The sequence below is a fragment of the Theobroma umbraticum genome, unplaced genomic scaffold, assembly GCF_002168275.2.
Source record: "Theobroma umbraticum cultivar Fairchild unplaced genomic scaffold, ASM216827v3 scaffold_25.0, whole genome shotgun sequence".
NCBI classification, from domain to species: domain Eukaryota; kingdom Viridiplantae; phylum Streptophyta; class Magnoliopsida; order Malvales; family Malvaceae; genus Theobroma; species Theobroma umbraticum.
Genome location: NW_018397282.1, coordinates 1,056,180 through 1,082,744, shown reverse-complemented (window position 1 = coordinate 1,082,744; position 26,565 = coordinate 1,056,180). Strand labels below are relative to the sequence as shown.

The window sequence follows — 26,565 nt, the reverse complement described above, 5'->3', positions numbered from 1 at the left end:
ATTAGCAAAATAATTTTCATTAGGTTAACGTCCTAAGGGGTGGAATGTTACATTTAGTATAATGGAAGAAGAATGTCTAACAATGAATAAAAAGATTGGATATAGAGACTAGAGTGTAATCATAAAGAAGGTTTAGCTTAAGTATGCTTGGTTTTGCTTGGTTTTCTCTCTTTTCTTTTCAAGACCATGATCTTTAAGAGTTTAGCCCATTTTGTTTCTTCTTCCTTACCTTGAAATGCTTCCAAATGGTGCTTTTTATAGTTGAAAAAATCTTAGAGCTATTATAGGTGATTAAAGCAAGAAACTAGTTGTTTTCCTTTTGAATTTTGTGTCTAATTGTTATCTATAGTCGAGTATAGAAGTTCTTTAGTAGAGCCACTTCCAAAAAGTTTATATTTTTTACATCGAAGCTTAAAGGGTCGACTATGGCTTCATTTCTTTATGATTTTTCATTAGTCTTGCCAAAGGATTGACAATAGAATTTATAGGGTAGACTATGGTTGTGTATTTTTCAAGTTTCTTTGTCCGTTCCTGCCTTTTTTGCCATAAGATTGACTTGACTTGCTCTCCCATCAATTGGAGCTTTATTTCTTCAATATTCCTTGACATTTTAGCATGTAACTTTGGTCATATCTTCCTTGTAATCAAATGTTGAGTTGAGAATGAATTTCATGGCTTGAAACAACCTTGGTGAAGATCAAACACCTTTAACTATCTTGAGATAAACTCCACCACTTGTGAACCTAATTTGTACTTTTAAATACCTCAAGAGCAATTATTTGGGATATAATGAGGAGAACTCATTTAAGTATGTTTAACACTTATAAAACTAAGTCATTCAAGCTTGTAGATATTTATGAAGTGAATGTGTGAAAATTTAATAACTTCAAGAATTCACACAACCAAAATAATCAAGCTTGCAATCATGTAAGAAGAAATGAATGAGAGTTAATCATTTTAAGAACTTGTCAAGTATCACTCTAGTAAAGCAAATGGAAATTTGAATCATTTTGTCATAATCAAAACTATATTCATTTTCAAGTTAACAACCGTTAACTTTTCATTTATATAAAAAATGTACAAATAATTACAGTACCTTTTTCATTGAAAGGCTAATAAATATTCTCATTTCATTGAAGCAATCCAAGTACATCCAATTAAAAAGTCCCGAGTTAACAAAAAGACCTTATGGTTCAACAATAGCCACGAGGATACCAAAAAAAAGAAGTATATCACCTAGTCCTTTCAAGAGGCTTGTAACCTTTACTAGAACAAAAATAAAGTAAAAGGATGGTCCTTGTCCTTTCAAAAGGCTTGTAAGCTTTGCTAGAACAAAAATTAAGTAAAAGTATAGTCCTTGTACAATATCCAGTCTTTACAGAAGAAAGCCACAGAGGTATACACATTATAGACAAAACCACAATAAAAGAAACCCTTGCTCCAACAAAGTCAATCATGGTAGCAAACAAAAATTTACTGGTCATATATAAAAGTAAAGCAACAATTGACCAATTGATATTCAGATGCAAGACCCATAAACCCAAAACTTTTATTTTATAAAAGCTTTAGGATTTAGTTTGTTGCTATATTAGCCAATGCTTTGCTTTTATTTATGATTTAACTAACATGCCATGGTTGACATGGCTTGGCAAATTAAACCTTAAACCCTAAACTCAAACTTTTTATAAAATAAAGCTTTGAGGTTGGTTGGTTTGGGTCTATATATCACTTGATCATCCATTACTCTACTTTTATTTATGATTTGAAAATCTTAGTTTGCGGACATAGTTGAGTTTGTTGGAGCTTTTATTGTGGCTTTGTCTATATTGTGTACATCTAGGTGGTTTAGGGTAGATATTAAACATGAGCTGTACTTTTATTTGATTTTTGTTTTGACAAAGGTTACAAGCCTCTTGAAAAGATTAGGTGATATACATTCTATTTTTTGTATCCTAGTAGCTATTGTCAAAGTACAAATTCTTTTTGTTAATTTGGGGCTTTTTGATTAGATGTACTTAGATTACTTTAATGAAATGAGAATATTTATTAACCTTTAAAAACAATAGTGTAATTAGTTTGTACAATTTTGTGTACAAATGGAAAGTTAATGGTTTCTAATTACTAAAGAATAACCTCTGATATGGAAAAGTAGATTTTTTGTACAAATGTAATGCTGAACAAAAGCTGATAAAAGTACCAAATTTAATCTCAATATATCTTTGTACAATTTAGTTTCTTATTTTACTATTTTATTCAATTTAATTTTTATATTATATATTTTTATTTAATTTAAACCAGACACTAAAAAATTAACATGAAAAAAACCTTTTTTTAAAAAAAATTTAAGATATGCTATGTTACCATTATCTATCAACATGTTTTGTTAGGATAGTTTGGTATATCAACATTACGTTAACAGCATGTTAACACCATTAACAATTAATTTAAATGTTGTTAGGAGAGGAACTCCATTGCTCAAAATTTAAAAAAGTATAATAACTAAATTCATCCATTTAGAAGGGATACACAGTATTGATAGTATAGGACCTACTTGGACAAAAAACAAAAAAAAAGTCAAAGTTAGTACAAAGCAAAGAACAAATCCATTAAGAAAATCTTGGAAGGAAACAATCTCCCACCCTCACATCTGCTTAATTATATCCTACCCTTTGATGGTCTCCTGACCTTTTTTCTCTCCAGAGTGTGGTATTGTAACTGTTAACTGTACCTCAGAGCAGCAGAAAATGAGGGTAGCTGGCTTGGCTCGTTGTAAGAATCTCCCCTCACATTTGCTTCGCATGCACCTCCCCTCTGCCTGTCGTCAGGTCTTGTCTATAACTCTTCACTTCGCTCCACACGTCAATCAATCTTCTCTCAAAACTGTAATTCAAAGTCCTTATCGAATAAGTTTTTGATTAGATCTTATTGTTTTCATCAGATGAGTATTGCCGCTGGGCTTAAAAATTCTAGTATATTCCGAAGCCAGGGTCTAATAGGAGGAAAATGGATCGGCGCCCATGATGGCAAAACTATTCAGGTCTTTCTTTGACATAGATTTTCCGGTTTAAAGTTTAAATTTCTTTTGCTTGCCTTGCGCTTAAATTTGCTTTTGGTGTCCTGGCAGGTTAACAATCCTGCAACTGGGGAAATTATAGCAGACGTTCCCTTCATGGGTAGACGGGAGACAAACGATGCTATTTCCTCTGCATATAATGCCTTCAATTGTACCAAACACTTCCAATTGCACTTCTCTCCTCTTCAATATGGCTTATTTCATGTTCTGTGATTTGGGTTTTCCATTAAACATCTGCTTCTCGCATGATATTCAAGAATCAATATGATTCCACAATTTTCGTTACACTGTTGCTCTTGTTTTAGTTGTTTAAGGTTGACATCCCCGCTGGGGTTTGAGTGTTACTCGATATATTATATACTTCTTGTTCCTTGTAGTCACTGGATCATGTGCTTATGACATTATAGGCTCTTTTTTACCTGTTACTTCTGCTATTTAATTTCAGAAGCAAAGATGAAAAATTGTGCTTGGATACCAAAGCATAAAAAGAATTGAGAATTTCACTTTTCTGATAATAAAATGTTTGATATTAGCTTAATGTGGAACAATCATGGCGCTCGAGCATCCGACTTGGTGGTCAGAGCATGTATTCCCTACTTGTAGAGCTGAATTCTACTCTCCCCCTCCTCAAATCAAATACAAACACACACAGACACATAGATATATGGAGCAATTATGTTTCAATGTGTGTTATATTTTAGCTTAAATAACAAAATGTGTGATATTAAGGGGGCCTTACTTTGATGGTGAGATATAATATTTGTAGGTATAGATGTTATTATGTATACTTTTGGACTGAGGTTGTTACTGGTTGGTAGCTTTGACATACTGAATTTCAAAGTTTACTTGGGTTTGAAATCTAGTTTAATTGATGATCCTTATTTTGTTTTTTGGCCATAGCTTGGAGTAAGCAAACTGCTGCTGAGAGGAGCAAATGTCTTAGAAAATGGTATTACCTTTGCCCTATGATCTCGTTATATTATACATTTGTGTTGAATTTGAAATAGTCATCCGTTTGAAAAGAACTTTGCTTTTTTGAATGATTTAACTTGAGATATTTTTGTTAAATGATTCTAGCTGAAAGACCCTTGAAATATAAGTTTTGCAACATTGAAAAGTGTACTTTGTAGCAAAGTTTGGGATTGCTATCTCTTGCTTTTAAATTAAAATGGTCCAGACCAGCAGTATATATTGTAGCATGGAAATTTAACTGCTTATCTTTTTTGAATGGCTAATATCCAGAATTTTGTCCTTTGGTTAGACTGACTAATTATGCTCCATGTATGGACTTGCTTAATTAAATCTTCATTAAAGGTTTTTGGATATCAAATAAATCTTTTATTTGTTTTACATGTATTTAAAAGGTATGATCTTATAATGTCCCACAAGGAAGAGCTTGGGCAACTAATAACTTTAGAGCAAGGAAAACCTTTAAAAGAAGCCCTGGGTGAGGTATCCATTTGAAACTTTTGCGTTATTAAATTTAAGGAACTGGCTTTGACTGTGTAGCTGTTAGTTGTTCATGTGCCAAGTCTGATGATAAGACTCAAATTATAGGTTAGTTATGGGGCCAGTTTTATTGAATTCTTTGCGGAGGAGGCCAAGCGGGTGTATGGAGATATAATTCCGGCTACTCTAGCTGATCGTCGTTTGTTTGTTCTAAAGCAGGTGAGGATAAATTTTTCTTTGTTGTTTAAGTCCTGTATAACTGCCAGTCTGCCAGGTGTGAATTAAGTATTTATTCCAATACGTAAATGTTGATTAGCATACAAATTTTAAATAATTTCCTCTTGATTTATGATTTAGTATTCTTTTCTAACAGAAGTCTGATATGTTGACCAAAATTAAAGGGGAAAAACTTGTTTAGATGACTGTTCACAATGCTGGTTTACTTCATGCAATGTTGTTGCGTCTGTAAAAGAAGAATATAAAATATTATTGATGATGACCTTTTTGTATTTAGAGGGAAAAAAACCAGCATATAAGAAAAAAAGGATAAAAAAGATAAACATGATATTGGAGAAGTTAAATGAATTCCTCTATCCAAAAATTCCTTTGTATCCATGAAATCAACTTGGACTTCTCATAGTTTGCATGGCATTTGGTGTCATATGGGTATGTATTGGATGATCATTTTGGGAGAATAAACTTGTGTGTTTGAAATCCACATGTCAGTCAACCACAAATATCTGTTGTCCAAGAGTGCTGACCCTGTTTGTCAATCTCTCTCAATAATCAGAAGGATAACTTAAACTTTTAGCTGCTGTGCATTCAACTGAACACAAATGTGACCTCCTAACCATGGGGTGTTATCTTGCTTCTGCCCAAACCACAAGGGAAGGGCACCTTCCCTCATGCTAGTTATGTAATAAATAGACAATTGTTGGTAACATCAACATCCCGCACAGGAAGGTATTATGAATTAATGAATTAATAAGGTCCCTTTTTCACCAGCCTTCTCTTCATGAACATGATGCAATTATCAAATTGATACAAATACCTCCAATATCCAAAAGTTTGATTTGTTCTAAATAGTAATTCTTGGCAATAAGTTTGATAGGTAAATAGAAGGGAAATTCACAAATGTGAATGACTTCCTACTGTTTTAGTATCTGTCCAAGCTGGCTTATAGTGCCAATGCACCAGACAGTTCTAGATTGAGTTATTATTGTGACAAGGGTTTTGACAAAGCTTACACTTCTTAGTGCCAATACATTTCTTAGTGCTGGGTGCTGACAGTTATTTTGAGATTTCTTCTATTTTTTACTTCCCAGCAGTATTGCCTTTCTTAATATCCTTTTGGCAGCCTGTAGGTGTTGTTGGTGCAATTACACCCTGGAACTTTCCCTTAGCAATGATCACTAGAAAGGTGGGTGCTCTGTATAGGAGTTTGTCTTATTATTTTCCCAGGCTGCTTAATAACTAAGATGTTCCTTTTCATGACTATATCAGGTTGGCCCTGCCCTTGCTTGTGGCTGTACTGTGGTTGTAAAACCATCTGAACTTACTCCCCTCACAGCTTTAGCAGCAGCTGAACTTGCCCTTCAAGCAGGGATTCCACCGGTAATTCTTTATTTATTTAGTAATTTTTACAAGGTTTTATCATTCATAAGTTGACATTACAATGTGTTAGCATGTAATGATAATTGGAAAGCTTGTTCTAGAAACCAATTGTGATGATTAGTTAATGACCTATATATTTAGCTCTATTTACAAGCTGGAGATGGAATTGCACGTATATAGTTGCACACATTCATGCATGTATACATACTACATACATATTTTATGTGAGTCTATCTATGTCTAGTGTCTTGTTTTGTGATAATAACATCGACTTTAGAAGCCAAGTTCTGACTTCTCATTATCTTATTCAAGAATTAAAATGTAAAGTGATCTGGCAAGATCTTGCATGCATAGACATGCACTTTTAGGGCATCTATAATTGGTTATTTTTTTCCATTTATTATTTTGTTAAAGTAGGGAGTCTGTTTAATGACTTACTGATGTAAAGAAAGGAGATGATTAGAAGAAGAAAACAGAGTTTAGAGAGAAAACTGGAGAGAGAGGTGTAGAAACAGAGGAAATTGGGAAAGAGATAGATGCATTAAAGAGAGTAAACCAGAACAAATCAATAGAAGGGGAAATCTTAAACACGATACTCTGAAATTTTAATAATTCATTGGTTGGAATGAACTAAAAACTGAAATAACATAGTTATTTTGTTATGACTAAACCCTAAACTGTACAACAATGCAAAATACAGAATAAAATCCTAATGCATTGATAGTTAGAAACTTAACGAAACACTATATATTAAGAAACCTAAACAGTCTAAAAATCCTATGTTTGTATAAAATTACAATTAAGCTCACAAAGTTAAATGTTTTTCTTCGAAAGGCCTCATAAAATAAAATTAAATGTTCACAAAATAAAATCTTAATTTCGGGCAATTCCTTTTATTCTGCATCACTTCCAAATTGCTAATCAGTAAATTGATTTGTAACTTTATTTATAGTTTATTTTTGGTACAATTGATTGTTGGATATAACTTATTCATGCATATTTTTAATCTTTTCTTCTCTTCGTACAAAATCGTTCGTGTTGTGCTGTAACCTCTATGCCTCCTAGTTAGCCTTAAAATTTCACTGTCCTCAACTTGCAGTGAATTCTGGCCCAAAAAAGCAGAATATTTGTAGTGAATTGTCATTTGCAGGCTGTCCAAACATGGATATAACTGAAGATATCATATTCATCAATGCATTACAATGAGGTTATACATTGTAATGCCTAATATGTTCTAGAAAATTTTCATACCAATCCTGCAGATTGTGCGTTCCTCTTCCTTGGGCCATGTGTTGTATGGTTTGGTTCAATGTTAAAGGAACTGAACTAGTACTGGCATGACTATGTACTGGCATGACTAGAATCCTTTTTAAATAGTAACACAGTGGAAGGGGCAAATCAGGCAATACTCATAGCTTGTTTTAATTTGCATCTAAGCTTTTTCAATGCATAAATAAATGATATAAGTTGATAATACTGGTCTAGATTCTTGTAATATGATGGAACTACATAGTTTATTTTTTGATTACATGCATTTGCCAGTCTTGTTTTTATTTCCAAAATAGCATCGGTGTTCCAGCTGCATATCATTTCTTGTTCGTTTATATTGCATCTTTGTTTCTTGTTATGGTTTTTTACCTTTTAATCTTGCAGGGTGTTCTGAATGTGGTTATGGGGAATGCTCCTGATATTGGCGATGCTTTGCTTGCAAGTCCACAGGTCTTATACCCTTTAACATGAAATTCAGTCCTTTTGCCACAGGACATCATGATTGATTTCCTGCTGGAAATAAATGGGTGTATAATTGATAGAATGTTTCTTTATTCCTGCTTTTTATTACTTATCCAGGTAAGAAAGATCACATTTACAGGCTCGACAGCAGTTGGGAAGAAGTTGATGGCAGGTGCTGCTGGGACTGTTAAAAGGGTATGGATATTTTATGAAATGGATATATTTGCAAAACCACTGTGGCTTTGAAAACTATGGTGCAGTTGACTGCCTATATTCTGGATTCTTCTAGATATCGCTTGAACTTGGTGGTAATGCCCCATGCATAGTCTTTGATGATGCAGACCTGGATGTTGCAGTGAAAGGAGCGGTATGTTTAGAGTAGTTTTGATGTATATTGGCATCAATTGCATTCTCCTCATCCTAGTTTTCTCATGAGTTCTGCTCGTAATTGGCTGTGAGTCTGCAGCTACCATTCTGGATGGTGATGGTAGTTTCATGATTTTATATCACTTTATGTCAAGTTTTATGCATATGATTTATTTTTTGTTCTTTGTACTTTAAAATACCCAGACATCTGTTGGTTTGCTTTTTCTTTTTGTATCTTTTTTCCCTTCATGCATTGTCCTCTTTGGTTACTGATATTATGAATAGTTGTTGCCTATTCATAGCATGTGCTCCCTTTTTTCTTCCTTTCTTCCTTTGAAGCAGGTGGAATTTTAACAAGCTATAGTATCAAACTGGTTATCCATATAAATACATTTAGATCCTTAGTTTTCCTGGGGGTTGTTTTGGAACCTTTCAAGCAGTGTTGATCTTATGCATTTGTTGACATGTTGATGTCTGATGCCATGTTCCTAGGTGGTGTAGAACAAATACTTTTATTAAGTGATGTCATGTTAAAAGAAAACTCTATTTTCTAATTTTATGCATAGAATAGTGTTATTCCAAAAGTTGCAAGGTGGTCCTTCATCATTAGGTTTAACTAAGTTTGTTAATTCCATACTGGATAGCGTCCTAGCTTTTTTTCCTCCAAAGAATGGTATGTGCCAGGCATCGACTGCTTCAAGATATCATATGGCACTTGTTATTTATGCATATATGCATACAAATACATAGATGTGTATGCATATAGGTATATTTTTATGTATATATAATGCATTATTGATAGCAATATGTAAAACAAGATAAAAAACATTTAATATTCTAAATGCTTTCGAAAACCGATTTTTATGAGACTAAACGTAACATCTTGGAAGCACAGATATAGACGTGGGACATGGGGACTATATGATATGAATATGGTGGTATGATAATTCTTGAAAGTTAGGCTATATATCTTTTATATATATATATATATATGTATTTTAATTACTTTTCACTAAGTATCCACCAAAAGATCTTTAAAAATAAATAAAATCAGTAGAAATAATGTGTGAGAATGAGTTATTAATTAATATTTTTGTTATAGGCTGAATAACTTTTATTTTTGGGGTCTAAAACAACTAAAACCGAATGGGCTTTAAGGAAAGTAAAAATAGGCTTCAGAGTGATTAAAACCAAATGCTGTATATATGGACCCAATGAGTTTAAAAATCTACCTAGTCCAAGTTATATGTCCTATGTTTCTATTTGTTCTTGCAAACTTCCATCTATTCAAATCTGGTCACTGCCTTTTATTGTTTCGTCTCTTGGTCCTCTTCCCTGATATCAGTTCTAGATCAAAATCAAAATTATGGGAGGAAAAAGATTGTGGCCATCCCAATACGCCGACCAACCTTTCTTCTCCTGCCTTTTCTTCTATTCCTCTTTCTGAGCTCTCATATCTCCTTGGTCAAGGTGATGTTGCTGTTCTTCATTCTGCTGCGACAGTGTTTATCTTCTTTCATTTCTTCTTTTGTTTTGAATTTCACAGGCTGACCTTTATGTCCAAGCCATAACCGAATAAAGAATATTATTTACTTTTTCACCTTATCCAACAGTTTTGAATATGTATCCTTACATCAGAGACGTATCCATGGCCAACATAAATATGACATCAGTATGCAGTGGTTTGTAGCATGTCCATGTTTCGTAGTCCAAAATATTTATAAAACTTGCAATTGAAAGTCACTTGAAAACCCTTGACTCTCTCTCATAGTTTGAAATTTTGGGGTTTAGAAAGGAAAAAAGGAAATGAGTGGTGTAGGGAGTGGAGGACATGGCATTATGGTCTTAAAGTACATAACATAGTTTGTTTTCATGTCTTTTCAAATTAGATTAGTTGTGTACTGGTTGAAACACAATTTCAATTGGTATTAGGTGGAAAGTTGGAATGGAGCTTGCAAAGGAAACCATTATTCCATTTTCAAGGGTCTGTGAGCCAAATTGCTGCCATTGCCTAGAACTGCAGTTTCTGCAGCTTGAGGATTATATTGGCCCTGTCACTCTCACCAGTTTAAAAGCTAACAAGTTTATGTTCAATTTTCTCAATGCATGAAATTTGGTTGAAAATATGCATTCTACTAACCTGCTTAATGATATGTTTCATTTGATTCTAACCCAAGCATGTACTGTTACCTTTGTTGTATCATTAACAAAACCATGCAACATGCAGCTTGCAGCAAAATTTCGTAATAGTGGACAGACTTGTGTTTGTGCAAACAGAATAATTGTGCAAGAAGGTATGGATGTAAATGCATTCAAGGGAAAACCGTAAGCATTCATTTTATTCTAATATGTTTCTCCATACCGAGAAACTTCAAGTATGTTTGGATCTAGAAAATATTTTCTGTTTTCTTTTTTTGAAAACAAATTTGTATCTCTATTTATTAATTTCATGATTAATGAGTTTGCTGAATGAAAACATAGTAATTTTTTTCCACCAAATGAAAATAATAAAAGTATGTTTGGTATCAGCAGCTTTTATTTAGAGAAACAATGACAATAGTAAATTTAACTTCCCCTAATATTTTCAAAATATAAAAATAGTGAAAATGTAATTATTATTATTATTATATTTTTATTTTTAAAAAAGTAGCAAATAGCGTTGTTTAATTTAGCAAATAACAATGTTAGAGATATGACATACTTCACAAGAATTGAACTTGGGCCATTTGTCATGGCTGCTTAGTCAAAACCCCTTTAGTAGAGTGACACGTGCAGTTCATACGATACTATGGTGTACCAGTTCACACATGAGCGTGTCTTGCATTTTGGAGGAAAATTCTGGAAGGAACCTCCAGAAATTTCCCTCCCATTTGTGTCTTGCAATACATGGGGGAGATTCCTATATATACCGTATTTTATTTGAATACTTGTACACCAAAAATCATAGTGAATGAAATAAAGCTTTACCTTCCAATTTCAATCTTCTGTTTGTGTGCTTGTGCGACTTAAGTCTTGTGCTTGAGTGTGAGCGTGGCTAGCAAGTGTTCTAGGCTGACTTGGGCTCAGTGACCAGGCTAAGGGTGAGTCCAAGGTTGCATGGGGAGTGGTCTGACAAATACCATGTGATAGTTGGTATTAGAGCTTCAGTTGCAATCAATTTGCAAGCCAGTGGGTTCAATTTGCGATCAGATGCAAGACAGGTCAGTTTGCAAGCTTCAAGTAGAAGATTGAAGTTGGAGAGTAAAGCTCTATTTCGTTCACTATGTGGTACGGTCCCTAGAAATAGATCAAGTTATGAGATAGTGTGTGGAAAGGTTTGGTTTAGTTTGAGGTATGCTAGGTACTTGGGTGGAAGCTTTCCTTTTTACGACCTATATTTGTAGTGCTGGCTCATTCGAGAGAACCTGCAAATCTCTTGAGTTTTAAGCACTCAAAATTTGAATGGATTCTGAACCCTCTTTTATTGAGTTCACTACCTTTGTAACTATAGCTTGGTTGAATAACCACCCTTAAAGCAAGAAAGGGGAAAGGTGGAGACACAACCTCCAATAACATGAAATAGAAAACTACCATTAACAATCAAATAGTGTGGAGACACAACCTCCAACAACATGAAATGAAAAACTACCACTAACAAAAAAATAAGAAACATAATGAAACTGTTAACAATAAATGCCAGCAATCAATTAGATATGTTGATTTAGTTTATACTTCCCATGTTTGAATTGCGTGTAAACTAAGGGATTATCTAATGTGCCAACATTACTCCCTTCCTTCAAATCGCTCTTGTCCTCAAGCGTGTAGTGTGGGAAACGCTCCTTCATAGATGAAATAGTCCCTCAAGATGCCTCTGGTGGAGAAGTCTCTTGCCAGTGCATCAAGACCTCTTGAATGTTTCGATTGACTCGACGGTCAAGAACAACCAAGGGTAGTGGCGTGGGTGCTGTTGGAAGACTCATAGGGAGTGTAGCAGCTACTGGATTGTTCCCCTCATGAAAAACTTTTGGACAAGAGACATGGAGTACAGGATGAAGCTTAGTACCCTAGAGGAAACTCCAACTTGTAAGCCATAGGTCCAAGACGTTGCAAAATTATGAAAGGACCATAGAACCTTGGCAGCAGTTTTGGTGACCACAATTAGCCAAGGAGAACTGTCGATATGATTGTAATGGTAAAAGAACCTTGGCCCTTACTTGAAATTCAATATTACGGTGCTTGGAATCATAAATGGTTTTCATCTTATGTTGGGCATGCAACAAATTATGCCTTAATGATTTAATGATCATATCTTGAGATTGTAAGCCCTGATCCACAACATCCAATTTGGAAATTCCAAGTCAATAGGACAGTAGGCTCGGCGGTGGACGTCCATGCAGAACTTCAAAAGGTGTGGTTTGTAGTGAAGAATGAAAACTAGTATTATATGAAGACTCTGCCCAAGACAACCAATCGATCCATTTGGTAGGATGAGCACTAGTAAAACATCTTAAGTACATCTCCACAGTTCGGTTGACAACTTCTGTTTGGCCGTCTGATTAGGGGTGGTAAGAAAAGCTGAAATGTGGCTTGGTGCCTCTAAGATGAAAAAGTTCCTTCCAAAACGCACTTGTAAAGGTGACATCTCTATCATTCACCATTGTTTCAGGCAATTCATGTAATTTGAAAATATTGTCAAAGAAGAGTCTTGCAATACCAACAGCTGAATATGAGTGAGCAACTGGCAATAAATGACAATATTTAGAGAAACGGTCCACAACCATCAAAATGACATTTTTACCATGTGAATTAGGCAAGCCTTCCAGAAAGTCCAATGAAATGTCAGACCATACATGCTTAGGCATTGGTAACAGCTGAAGAAGACCAGTAGGTTGTAAAGTTTCTATTTTGTGACGTTGGCAAATACTGCAAGCATGGATGAAGTCACGGATATGGTGTTTCATGCCTTTCCAGTGAAAATCTTTAGAAATGTGGAAGATAGTTTTTTGATACCCTTCATGCCCTTGGTTGTGTACGGTAGTCATGACTGTCTAAATGGAAGGAGAATTAGGGGCTAAATAAACTCGATTTTTATGGAATAGTAGCCCTTGTTTGAAGCTCCATGGCTCAGCAGCAGTACCCTCTTGGACATTAGAGATTAAACTTTGGACTTTAGGTGAATTTTGTTGTTCATGATAAATTGCATCAAATAGGCTCAATTGTGGCATGGACATGGTAGGACGGACAGCCCCATCAAAATCTCTCTGGAATAGAGCATCAGCTACAGAGTTTTATCGACTAGCCTTGTATTCTACTGAAAATGAATAGCCCAAGATTTTTCCTAACCAATGTTGCTGTGGTGGTGTTAATAGTTTTTGCTCCAATCAGAACTTCAAACTATAGTGATCGGTGCAAACTATGAAGTGCTTTCCCCATATGTAAGAGCGTCGGTGTTTAATGGCCTTAACAAGACCAATGAGCTCCTATTCATAAGTTGGTAAATGCCGATGTCGTATTGCCATGGTCCTGCTAGAGAATACGATTGGTTTATTATTCTGCAATAAAACTGCACGAATTCCAATGTCAGAAGCATCACATTCAATTGTAAAGGGTTGAGAAAAATCAGGAATTGCTAACACAGGCGTGGTGGTCATGGCAGCCTTTAGTTTTTCGAAAGCTTCAAACAATTGGTCTGTCCATGTGAAGGAATTTTTACGAAGCATGGCTATAAGAGGTGCTGCAATAGAACCATAGTTATGAACAAACTTGCGGTAGTATCCAGTAAGGCCTAGAAAACCTCGTAACCCTTGAATAGCTGAAGGCTTGGGCTATTTTGTCATGGCTGAAATTTTGTTTGCATCTGCAATAACTCCTTCGGCAGTGATGATGTGGCCCACATAAGCAATTTGAGTGTAAGCAAATGAGCATTTAGATCGTTTCAAGAAAAGGTGATGTTATGAGACCGATTTGAAGATGGTTCGCAAGTGATACATGTGCACTATCCAGGTACAACTGTAAACGAGTATATCATCAAAAAACACCAGAAGTTTTCTTAAGGGAGGATGCAATACCTCGTTCATTAGGTTTTGGAAAGTAGATGGGGCATTTGTTAACCCGAAGGGCATGACTCGAAATTCAAAATGGCCATGTGTTCGAAAAGCCATTTTTTCTACATTAGCTTCATTCATTCAGATTTGATGATAGCTTGATTGCAGATCCAGTTTAGAGAAACACTTTATTCTAAATAATTCCTCCAACAATTCCTCAATCACCAGAGTGGGAAATTTGTCTTTGATTGTCTTTGCCTTCAATTCCCGATAGTCTATGCACGTGTCAAGTACCGTCTTGAATTAGGAACAAGGAGCATTGGAGATGAAAATGGGGATTGATTAGACTAAATTATCCCTTGCTTCAACATCTCGGAACATTGGTGCTCAATTTCATCTTTCTGGGTATGTGGATATCGATATGGTCGGACTATTATTGGTTTTGCCTCGGGTTCCAGAATAATTCGATGATCACATGCACATGAAGGAGGAAGGCTAGTGGGTTCCTGGAATAAGGAATCAAAATCCCATAGGAGTCGTTGTAAATCAACATGGTAATCTTCTTCTGCTGTAACAACTTGAATCTTAGCACTTTGGGTTGGTTTGGAAGTTTTAATTCCATGTAATTCTATTTGTTTCCCAAGTTTAGTAAAAGACATTTACATATTTGTAAAGTCCCACAAGATGGGTCCCAAGGTCTTTAACCAATTGACACCTAGTATAACCTCAAAACCGCTTGAAGTGAGAACATATAAATCAACAAAAAAAGTGTGATTGCCTAACTAAAGTGACATTCCCTTGCATTGACCTGAACTTTTAATTTTCTCTCCATTTGCAACCACAACCCGCAATCCATCTCGTCTTTCCACTTGGAGAATAAATTGCGATACAAATTTGGAGTCCACAAAACTGTGAGTACTACTAGAGTCCATTACGGACATAGTTGGGTTACCATTCAATTTGCCTTGCAGACGCATGCTCTAAGGAGTACTAATATTGATGATGGCATTCAACGAGATCTTTGGTTGATCAGTGTTAGGAGGTGGCTCATATTTAGTTTGCTTTTCATCTCCTTCTTCAATTGAGTCAATCCGGAATAATTTCTTACATTGATGGCCTTTGACAAATGGTTCATCGCAATTGAAGCAAAGACCTTAAGCTGCCTCTCCTCCATTTCAGTCTTGATCAATTTTTTCACATATCTCGTACGGTGTTGGAGTGGTGTATCGGGGGGTTTTGATTGTCGAACCTCTAATATTGGTGTCCAAGTGGGCTGCCCTTCGCGTTCATAGAGCCGTGATATTCATTGCAGTTGCTAAATCTGACGGATTGTGGAGCTCTACTTTGACTGATGTAGAATGTCTAGTAGATAATTTCTTGGAGCAAGTTCAGCGTTAAAAGCCAAAACAAAAACCTCAGAAGTCATAAATGGGTATGTTCATAATTTTAATCTTTTCCTTGTTTAGTTAGGAGTCTTACATAGGAATTATAAGTATAATAGAATTTTTTTTATTTAACTTACTTGTATTAGGACTTTTAGATAGTCATGTTCTAATTAGGAATAAAACATTTATTTAAATCTCTTGTTAACTATTCTAGTTGTACTAGATAACCAGATTTAGAGTTTTGTTAGGATGTGAGCCAATAATACTATAAATAGGTCCTTTAGGCTTAGTTTTTTGAGTCATCGAATAATATTACTAAGTTCTCTCAAAGTTGAGTTTAAAGTTTCAATATTTGAAACTTGGTTATTAACCTTAAAGTCATAGTCTACTGCTAGCTTTTTTTTCCACGCTAATTCACTGCATCATCGATTGTAATATATTCCGCAAGGCCATTATATAAAGTTCAATTTTTTGTGCTTGAGTTCAATTTTTGTGCTTGAGTGAGAGTGCCTGGCCGTGAAGCCAATTGCTCAAATTTTTCTTGGTAATCTACCGCAGAACCACTTTGCGTAATTTCACCAATTTTCTCAAGTTATGACTCCTTATAGGAGGGCCAAATCGCAAGTGACATTGACGTTTGAATTCATCTCAAGAAGGTTGTGGCGTGTCAACTTCCATTTGAAGGAACCATAGCTGCGCATTTCCCTCCAAGTGTAAAGAAGCAAGGCTAACCTTTTCTTCTTCGGGTGTTTGTTGGTGGCGAAAGAAATCCTCACACCTGCTCAACCACCCTAAAGGATATTCTTGGCCATTGGATTGTGGAAAATCTGACTTTGTGAACTTAGGGATGATGGTGCCTCCCTATGGTTAAGGATTGTGTCCCTCTCGCTACGCCTTTGCTCTTATAACTTCGGTTGTTACTGCCCTCCTCTGTAGATATGGTATTAACCTTGGAAGCTGCTAAATCCCTGGTGAGCTCACCCAGTCGAGCATTTATTGCTTCTTGTTTGGCCAAATTGGCTGCATGTTCATCTTGGAACAGTTGTAAAAGTTGCTGCATATGTGGCTGAATAGGGTCCCCCATAACATTAGTCTCTAATACCAAATTGGTACGGTCCCTTGAAATGGATCAAGTTATAGGATGGTGTGTGGAAGGATTTGGTTTAGTTTGAGGTACGCTAGGTACTTGGGCGGAAGGTTTCTTTTTTTGACCTATGTTTGTAGTGCTAGCTCATTAGAGAGAACCCACAAATCTCTTGAGTTTTAAGTACTCAAAACTTGAATGGATTCTGAACCCTCCTCTTTTATTAACTTCATTGCCTTTTTAATTATAGCTTGGTGGAATAACCACCCTTAAAGCAAGAAAGTGGAAAGTTGGAGACACAACCTCCAATAACATGAAATTGAAAAATACCACTAACAATAAAATAAGGTGGAGACACAACCTTCAACAACTTGAAATGAAAAACTACCACTAACAATAAAATAGGAACCACAATAAAATTGTTAACAATAAATTTCTAGCAAGCAATCTGATGTTGATTTAGTCTATACTTCCCATGTGTGAACCGTTTGTAAATTAAGGGATTATTTGATGTGCTAACACTATGATTTCTTATGTATAAGCATACAAGTGAAAGGGGTATATGTAGAAAGCTTCCCGACGTATTACAAGATAAAAATGAGAGGGAATTCTCTTCAAATTTCCCTCTAGAATTTTCCTCCAAAATGCAAGACATTTCATGCGTGCGCTGCTACACTATAGTATCGTATGAATTGCACGTGTCTTGCTGCTAAGGGGATTTTGACTAAATTGCCGTTACATTCTCCCCCACTTAATCAGGCAGTGTCCTCGTTGCTGCATGGAGGGCATCTATTCGATCCAGGAATTGCCACAAGTCTTACGCAAACTCCCAACTAGCTTCACTCTTTGGCAATCCCTTCCATTTCACCAGGTATTGGTGTTAGGGATGTGGTGTTGCCATCTAAGTACTTTATCCGCAAGTACCTCTTTTGATTTTTTTTCATATGTAGCTTAGACACTCTGGAGCTCTTCAGCTCACCCTTTTACTAGGGTCCTCATCATCTCCATGATAAGGCTTAAGCATACCCCCATGGAACACAAGGTGCACCTTAGGCTTTGGTGGCAAGTCTAGCTTGTAGGTAACCTTTCTCACTTGTTTTGCCACCCAAAATGGCCTCTCGTACCTTCGAACCAAGTCCTTGTGTAGGCCTTTGTTCTTCAAACATAGATAGAGTTCCACCATCACTATGTCCCCCACATTGAAATGAGTGTTCCTTCTATTCTTGTCTACCCACTTCTTAGCTTTCTTGGTTGCCTTACAGAGACATGCTTTAGCCTACTCACTCTGCTCTTTCCATGCTTGAGCAATCTTGTAGGCAATCGATAACAGTCTAGTGCAAGCCCCTACTATGGCACTAAGCATGTGCGGCTGTTGCCCCATCATTATCTTGAATGGACTTTGGCCCGTAGAATTAGTACGTCCCAATACTTGATCACATGTGCGGTTGTTGCACGCATGAGTGTCTTGCATTTTGAAGGGAAATTCTGAAGGGAAACTTCTAAAAGAAAACTTTGGATAGAAACTTTTGGAGGGAAAATTTCCTCCCATTTTTGTCTTGTAATGCGTGGGGGAGCTTCTTATATATAGCTCCTTTCATTTGTATACTTGTACATAAAAAATCATAGTGAATGAAATAAGTGTTGCTCTCTAACTTCAATATTCTTCTTGTGTGCTTGTGAGATTTAAAGAATTGTGCTTGCGTGTAAGCGTGGCTGGTAGGTATTTTAGCCTGACTTGGGCTCAGTGATCAGGGTAAGGGTGAGTCCAAGGCCGCATGGGGAGTGGTTTGAAGAGCCACCATGTGACATTCTTGTGGTTCGTAAACAATAAAATAGAAATTTTATCCTTGTTCTCTTTTTTCTCCAAAATGAAAACAACCTTTTTTGTTTTCAAATTGTGGCCCATTTTGATTTTCATTTTCTAAAAGTATTTTTTCATATTATCCTCCAAAGATGTTTTCATTGGCCTCTTTATTTTGGATAAAGGATGAACCGGATCTTGAATTTTGTGTAAATGCGTGCTTAAATCCTACTATCTTTTATCATTGAACTATTATTTAGGTGAAACTAAGGAAATCTGTTAGAATATACCTTGTTTTAAAATAATCAATTAGTTTTTGTTGCAGGTATTAATGGTGTAGGTAGCATATTTGTTGGCAATGAGGCTTAAAACATGGGAATAAAAGTTCAATAGCTGGATTGAACAAAATGAAAAATGATTGCTTAAAAAGACACTTGATAAAAGTTTAATGGCCTTTTTACACTATCCCTGTTTTGTTATTTGAAAATGAAAACAGAAAAATTCACTTTTTGCTGGATTCAAAACATGTTTATAATCTTTTCTTGTGTTTTTATGGGAATGTAGTTTCTTTAACTTGCTAAAATATGGGTTCTCTCAGTTTCTTTTAAAGTGCTTACTAGTCAAATTTTGCTCCATTTATTTTATTTTTAAGGCTAATTTTACAATTATTTTACAAGTAGTGGTGCAGCTCCGAAGGATAGATGGTAGTCATGAAACTGCAAGAATGCCTAGTGTCGATGTTGCATTGATTAATAAATGGTCATATTAGTATTAATATTAATAATAATTTGTATTGTGTTTCTTTTTATGCTCATAAAGTCATAGTGGTGAAAATGCATGCCAATTTCTTTATTGTATAATTACATTTTAATTGTGCAGTCATTAAATGGATTTATTGAACCTTTTGTTCAGGTATTTATGAGAAGTTTGCCGAGGCTTTTTCTAAAGCTGTCCAGAATCTCCTAGTTGGGGATGGCTTTAGTGAAGGTGTGGTTCAGGTAGTCTGCCTAAGCCATGCATTCTGGTTCATATTCTTATTGTTGTTGCTAAATTCTCCACATTTTTTTGTGGCTAGTCTATACATTTGATGTCTCTTAGTCTTCAGTTTAAAAGGATAATCATTGATGAAAATTATATTGATCCTTCATCATCAAGTACTGTATGGAACTCTTCATAGTTGTAAATATGTGCAGTTGTGTTGGTGCCACTACTCAGTTGGTTGGAGCACTTTCTTTAATTAAATTTAACAAGTAAATTTAGCTTAAGGATCATAATTTTGATTTACTGTACTTATCTATGTAGGGTCCACTAATTAATGAAGCTGCAGTGCAGAAGGTTAGCTTTGCTTTCAGTTTTCCAGTTCTTATCAATCATCACATCTCTGATTCTTTTGTTTCAAGTGAGTTTCTTTACTGTCTTTTACCTTAGGTTTTTATTTTTTCACAGGTTGAATCATTCATTCAAGATGCTATATCAAAGGTTTGGTTTTTATTATCTAGCCCGTCAAACTTTATGACTGTCAATTGTCTTAGACAAGTTATAGAATATGTTGTGTTTGACATATTCTCTGGAGCAATTGTAACATTATATATTGTATTCTAAATTTGCATTGTGAGTAAGAATGTGTTTATTAACATCTTTAATTGGAAAAAGAAAAAGCTGGAGCATAGGTGGCCAGATGATGCATGGGTGATATGATGTTTTTGTTTATTGATTTTATTCTTTATAAGTATATATGATTAAAATTTTTAACACTTCAAAATCACAAAACATATAAACTTTTTAATTTTTTACATGTTGCAGTTTGGTGCTTGATGAACTCTTAACTAATTATCATAAGATTATTTGTAATATTTATCAATTGATTTTCTGCACTTTCAGTTTCCATTTAAATTCATAGTTGTGTATGGTTTTGCATGCTTATTTTCACTACAGTTGCTTTCTTCTTAATTATCAGTTGAAGTACTTAAACAGCTTAATCTGTCCACTTACTGCTGCGACATTGCCCATGTTAAGGTCACACACTAGAGAACTATAAATTAAACTAAAAATAATTCATTTATGGGAAATTTGGATCATCCCTATCTTTGGATTTAATTAATCTTGAAGATGGTTGTCTAGAGGTATTTTGTTGTCTGAATTGTAGGTTTTGATGTCAAACTCAAAACTTTCAAGAGACACATTCATAAGTTTACTGCTCATTGTTTGTGATAATTAACCATTAATAGTGATGTTATATGATTGGACCATATATATGTTGCTAGTGCTATATGATTTATCAGATATATTTTGCTGCTTATTTCTTAAGAATAGACAAGTTAGTGCAGTCCGCTAACAATTGTAATAGGTAGTATCGATTTGCTGATATGAAGTTGAAATGATACGTATGAGACAAGGAGTTGAGGTGATGATTTTAGCATATCAGAAGTCATGAGCTAGGAATGGCAGTGGATTTCTACCAGCTAATATTTGGCTACGCAAACCTGCTTATTGTGGTTACCTGCTCATTTTTTTATTAATATTTGTGTTAATAAGAATTAATTCTACTGTCTCCTCACCACTCCCCCTCCTACTGCCCTGCCTTCGGGAATTATTGCTAAGTTTTGTCAATGCCTCAAGTTAGGAACTGCCTGTGGCAGTCTACATGTTCATGTTTTGTTAATACATAATTTATCTCATCTCTTATTTTGATCATTATTTTTTGAAGGGAGCAAAAGTCCTTCTTGGGGGTAAAAGACATAGCCTTGGAATGACTTTCTATGAGCCCACAGTTGTTGCTGATGTCAAGAGTGAGATGCTTTTAGCAAGGTACGCCCTCAGATATGCTAATATTTCAGATTGATTACTACAAATGAGATGATTGTGGCTACTTTCATGCTTTTTCTGGAGAGCATTATGGTTTGGTCTGGCTGTTGTAAAATGCTTGACCTAAGCCATAATATTAACACTAATTTAAACAACATTTTAGGGAGAATTATAATTTGTCCTATTTGTTTTCTTAAGGGTGATGGAAGAATTTTGAGAAAAATTTAAGGGTTCTTTACTGCCAATCAAGCAGGAGTTGTTAATTATATCCTTATGAATGCCTTCAATTAAAATTAGAGCAAGTAAAAAATGTATAAACGTATGTGTGTGTGTGTGTGTGTATAAGAAGTGAAATTTGATTAAGCCTTAAAATTTCAGTACAAGAAATCATTTGAGTTCCACTGATTTTATCACCTAACAAGAAATACAGGAGGTTGTTATAATCGAATCTTCCTTCCATTTCTGCCTTAGCTGAGCTAGAAAAACAAAAAAGCACAGATGCTTCCTTCGATTTGTGTGATCGCTTTTCAAGGGGATTTCACTCCAAAATTCAATATACACATGTTTTTCTTTTCTTTATTTATTTTTGTCTTACCTTCCTGCAGCTCACCATCCCCTAGTAATGCCCCTCTATGCCTGGTTTGGCAGCCTTAGGCTTCGTCTGGTTTAAGTAAATTTTGAGGGAAAGGAAAATAAAACGATGTCAAATTTTTGTAACGGAGGTTGCCTCATCTTGTCTCTTCTCCCACCTGCTTGGGTTTCTTTCCGTTGATGCCTTCTTCAATACTCAAAGCTCAAAATTAAGGCAAGTTTTTGGTTTTTGTGGGGTCCACTCTGGTTTTTATTGGCACTTGTATTGCACTAACTCCTTTTCTTTATGTGTTACTTATAAAGATATGAACTTTTTCTGTATTTGTGAGAATGCTAAGAAAAGGTTTTTTCCTTGCAACCCCCTTTTTTTATTCTAAAATATTAGTCATTCATTTTAAAAATTTTCTTCTATTAAGCAATTGCGTAATTAAAGTTTCTTCATTTTTTTTTTCCATATCACCAAATTAAATCTCCAATTTTTCCAACCGATTCCCTTCTTCATCCAGCATTCTCATATTTCTACAGAGGGTTGGATAAAGATAATCTAAACTCCACCTGCACTTCTTGTCTTGTAGGATTTTTCTAGTAAATAATGGCTTGAAAATAAAATTTTAGGGCTTGTTTTTATATTTAGTTTGCCAAACCTAGGCGTCTTTGTTGGGTTTATGTGGTTTTAGTTTGTTACTAAATTAAGCTTGACTATGAGCTAATGTTCAATGAACCACAGTATTTTATCCTTTTGCTGCAAAATTGTTGCTAACAACTACTCTTTAGGATTTGGCGTGCAAGAAATTTGCTGAGTTATTAAATTAAATTGTACGCCTTGTAATTTCTAGGATTTATCTTGCAGATGATGAGTTCAAAATCACATTTTTAGTGCTTGTTTTCTCATATTTAGATAGCCAAACCAAGAGTGATATGATTCGGTTTTTTTGGGGCTTAGTTTGTTATTAAAATTGGGCTATTAGGCTTAAAGATGGGCTAATATAAAGCTTCTAAGAATAACTCTTTAGGAGTTTGGATGCATGAGGATTTGTAGAGTTCTCTTGACTGGGCCATTCCTTGGTTATGTCTAAATTGATTCATACAGTTTAAATGAATAAGTTTGGAGGAGAATGCACCTATTACTTTCAATTAATTTCTTTAAAATATTATAATACTTATAACCATTTTTTTTTAATTTCCATCCTTTCCTTGCTTTTTCCCCATAGTTTTTTTTTTCTTTTTTGGGAGTACATCAATTGCAAACTACTTCTGAGGGTAAATACTTGGTTAGATTGAAGCATTGGGCTAATCATTCTAATATCTTGTGGTGGTTGCTTAAAATCAAGTTCTATTCTCAGTACTGGAGTTTTACAGGGATTGTTTGATAAATTGTTTTTTTTTATTGGTTTATGCACTTCAGTCCTTGATGGATTATGTTAGGATTTCAAATGTAGTAGCTTTTATTTGAATGAATACTGTCATTCTCCTTGCTGCTTCTAAGGAGTTGATATAGTTTACTGCATTATAAATGTGGTGAAGGATTTCAAGTCAATTTGGTGTCTAAGCTACTGTGTTTTTGTGTATATGTATGGGTTCAATATTCAGTTTTATAACAGTAAATTAAATTTCTCACCATGTATATGTAATCACGTTGCAATATCAAAATTTACTGCACGACTTTGTCTTCGTGTATATCTTTAGATTTATGAGATATATTTAATTTTGTCTTACCTCAGAGAGGAAGTATTTGGACCTGTGGCACCACTTTTGCGGTTCAAAACTGAGGAAGAAGCTATCTGCATTGCAAATGACACCAATGCAGGTTCTTTTTTAAGCTTAATTTGTATTTTGATGCATAAACTAATCCATTGTCTTACTAAATTCGTTATCATTATTTTTTGTATGCAATTAGTAAGTCTTCACAACTATCTGTCTAGCAAACCTGATCAATCTATCCTGATAAAACTACTCATTGAAAAATTTATCATGTACTCCCTCTTCTAGGATAATATTATACAGTTTAATTTATTGGAGCACGTGCTGTCTTACACACATATGCAGGTTTAGCTGCTTACATATTTACAAACAATGTTCAACGTACATGGCGTGTCTTAGAAGCTCTCGAATATGGGCTTGTTGGTGTTAATGAAGGAATCATTTCGACTGAGGTGGGTCATATTCACATCTAGTAACAAATAGAAAAGCAGTGGTGGGTTTAAATAATCATTTCTTTCTTTCAATTCAGGTGGCTCCATTTGGTGGTGTCAAACATTCTGGTCTTGGACGAGAAGGTTCCAAGTATGGGATGGATGAATATCTTGAAGTGAGTATAATCTGATATCACAGTAACTCATGTTTCAGAAAATTTCAAAACTTGCCACGTGTTGTCCTTGATTTGCTTGTTCCTTTCTTTTACCTTCGCTTTCATGTTTGCAGCTCAAATATGTGTGCTTGGGAGATATGAACAGAAAATGAAGGGCAAGGTATCTACTTAGATCCTTGATTATGGTATAAGATTGGAACTGGGAACTGTCAAATATCTTGTAGTTTACAGTGCTAAAGTGTCTGTTTGCGCAATTTAGGTAACCTTTGATGCTGTTTGTCTTTGAAGGTTACTTGGTGGAGAGTGTTGTGCAGTCTCAAGCGTTTATAGATAATTTTGTTACCATTGCTGCCTAAATAAATGTGAAAAAACCAGTAAACAAAGATTGTTGAAAGATGATTTTCTTACCATTACTATGTCTAAATAAATGCGAACTAACCGGTAAATGGACGATTATCATGCTTGTTGGTTTGGTGGTAGACTTTTTGAAGTACCCTTTCAGTTTGTGTGGTGGCATGGATTCTTGTCTCATGGAATCTTCCGTCGAGTCACCGATTTATAGAAGCTTCCAGGTATATAATTCTTTAGGGACTCTATATAAAATATCCACCTTTTTATTCATATGATAAAATATTCATGGATATATTTGTTGATATTTCAAATATTCCTGGTTGAAGTTTTGGATTTTGCGGAAAATATCTATAAAAGTTTTTATTAATGACTAATGTTATTGATATTTTTATAAATTTTAATTGGTTATGGGATAAGAATGCGATCAAATATCAGTAGTTGATTTTTTATAGGGTTCGTGATTATGGGAGTAATGACAATCATATGCACATGATCAATATCCATCATGTACAATAAATATACTAGTAAACCTATATGAAATTTTCAACATTTATTATAAATTTTTCACTTTCTATTTTTAAATCCAAATATATATGTAATATATATACATATATATATATTGATATATAACTTCTTTGAAAGGCTCAATATTTGTACCAGTATTGATATTTAATTCCTTTGCTTAAAGCTTATTTTTCGGCTTAGTTTCCCTCAAAATTTGAGCCCGAGCCCTTGGGGTCTGATTGGGGCCCTGAAACAAGGGTAGCCCATCTAAAACTAGGGTAGCTATTGATCAACCCTGCACCAGAAAAGAAAAAAAAAGTAAAGTGAATATTTTTAAAATTTCCACTGATGATATATAATAAGATTAGTTTTCACAAGCATAATGTATATATTTAATGAAAAGTAAAAAGTAAAACCTACTTAAAACTATATTATTTAGAAAAGACCCTCTTGGTCTTTTCTCCATGGTGAACCTAAGGCTAGACAAGTGAAGTTTATTTGTTGTCAAAAGGATATGAATATGACAAGAGAATTTTGAAATATATTCCATTTGGAGCACCCTTTGAGAAAAAAGAAAAAGGGAAACCATGGCCAAGCCAAAGGCATCTCGGTCTATATGTTATCGTCATCATGATGATCATCTAACCTTGTAGTCAGCAGATGCCACATTTGTTGCACGTATCCTTCTTTCTTCCTTCGCCTTGAAAACGTGGAGCCCTCTTCTGCTTCTAGTAGGTCAACGCTCCCAAAGCCCAAAACGATGTACACGTCCATTCTTAAAAGTCTTTTTTGAAGCCCCTAAAACATTCATCGACAAGCTAACTGTTAACCATCATTTTATAAACAGAGTAAACTTTACATAAATCTCTTATGATATGACATTTCGCACATAGCACCTTAAATTTTTATTTTCTCTAATAAAAGACGATGTTCATTCAAAGAATGATATCAATTAATATATATTATCCTATTTTTACGTCAAAATCTAAATATGAGTCATGACCGACGCAAGGATCTATATAGATATAGCTCACTAAACCCTAGTCAACCTTTAACTTATCATATATAAACACATCATCACACACAATGGTAGGCTTAATCGGCTACACTATCATACATCATGTTAAATCATTATCATAAACCTTGGTTAAACCTTTCATTTAATTATCAAAATCCATATCACATATAATTTCATATACTCTTTCATAAAACATTATACACACACTTTGACTTATCATATAGGCCCTCGAGCCATTACAATCTTTCTCATGTAAAAACCATATTGTAATGCCAATTATTGGCCACATACATAAAAGTGTTCAACACCATATAAACATAATAGTAATGACTCGACTTGAAACTACATCGGAGTGTGATGACATTAAAGGCTTATCAAAAAGCTTTATCACCTATCAAGATATAAGTTGAAAACTTCCTCCACAAGGTGGCAACCCAAGTAAAGCAAACTATTGATCTATGA

General features: G+C 34.8%; 1 protein-coding gene across 2 annotated transcripts; it reads left to right on the top strand.

Moving 5' to 3' along the window:
* Positions 1–2,601: 2,601 nt before the first annotated feature.
* On the top strand, positions 2,602–24,955 carry ALDH5F1 (aldehyde dehydrogenase 5F1). 2 transcript variants are annotated; one of them, XM_021443781.2, is made up of 21 exons: positions 2,602–2,825; positions 2,939–3,037; positions 3,125–3,224; positions 3,974–4,022; positions 4,438–4,525; positions 4,631–4,741; positions 5,880–5,942; positions 6,026–6,136; positions 7,790–7,855; positions 7,985–8,062; positions 8,157–8,234; positions 10,461–10,527; positions 19,439–19,524; positions 19,829–19,861; positions 19,973–20,005; positions 21,234–21,334; positions 23,644–23,729; positions 23,969–24,075; positions 24,153–24,230; positions 24,344–24,390; positions 24,519–24,955. In XM_021443781.2, the coding sequence occupies exons 1-20, from the start codon at positions 2,745–2,747 to the stop codon at positions 24,380–24,382; spliced, it is 1,554 nt and encodes a 517-aa protein (XP_021299456.1). In that variant the 5' UTR covers positions 2,602–2,744; the 3' UTR covers positions 24,383–24,390; positions 24,519–24,955. The 2 variants fall into 2 exon arrangements, with proteins under 2 accessions (XP_021299456.1, XP_021299455.1); XM_021443780.2 differs by having other exon boundaries at positions 2,603–2,825; positions 24,344–24,955.
* The last annotated feature ends 1,610 nt before the right edge of the window (positions 24,956–26,565 follow it).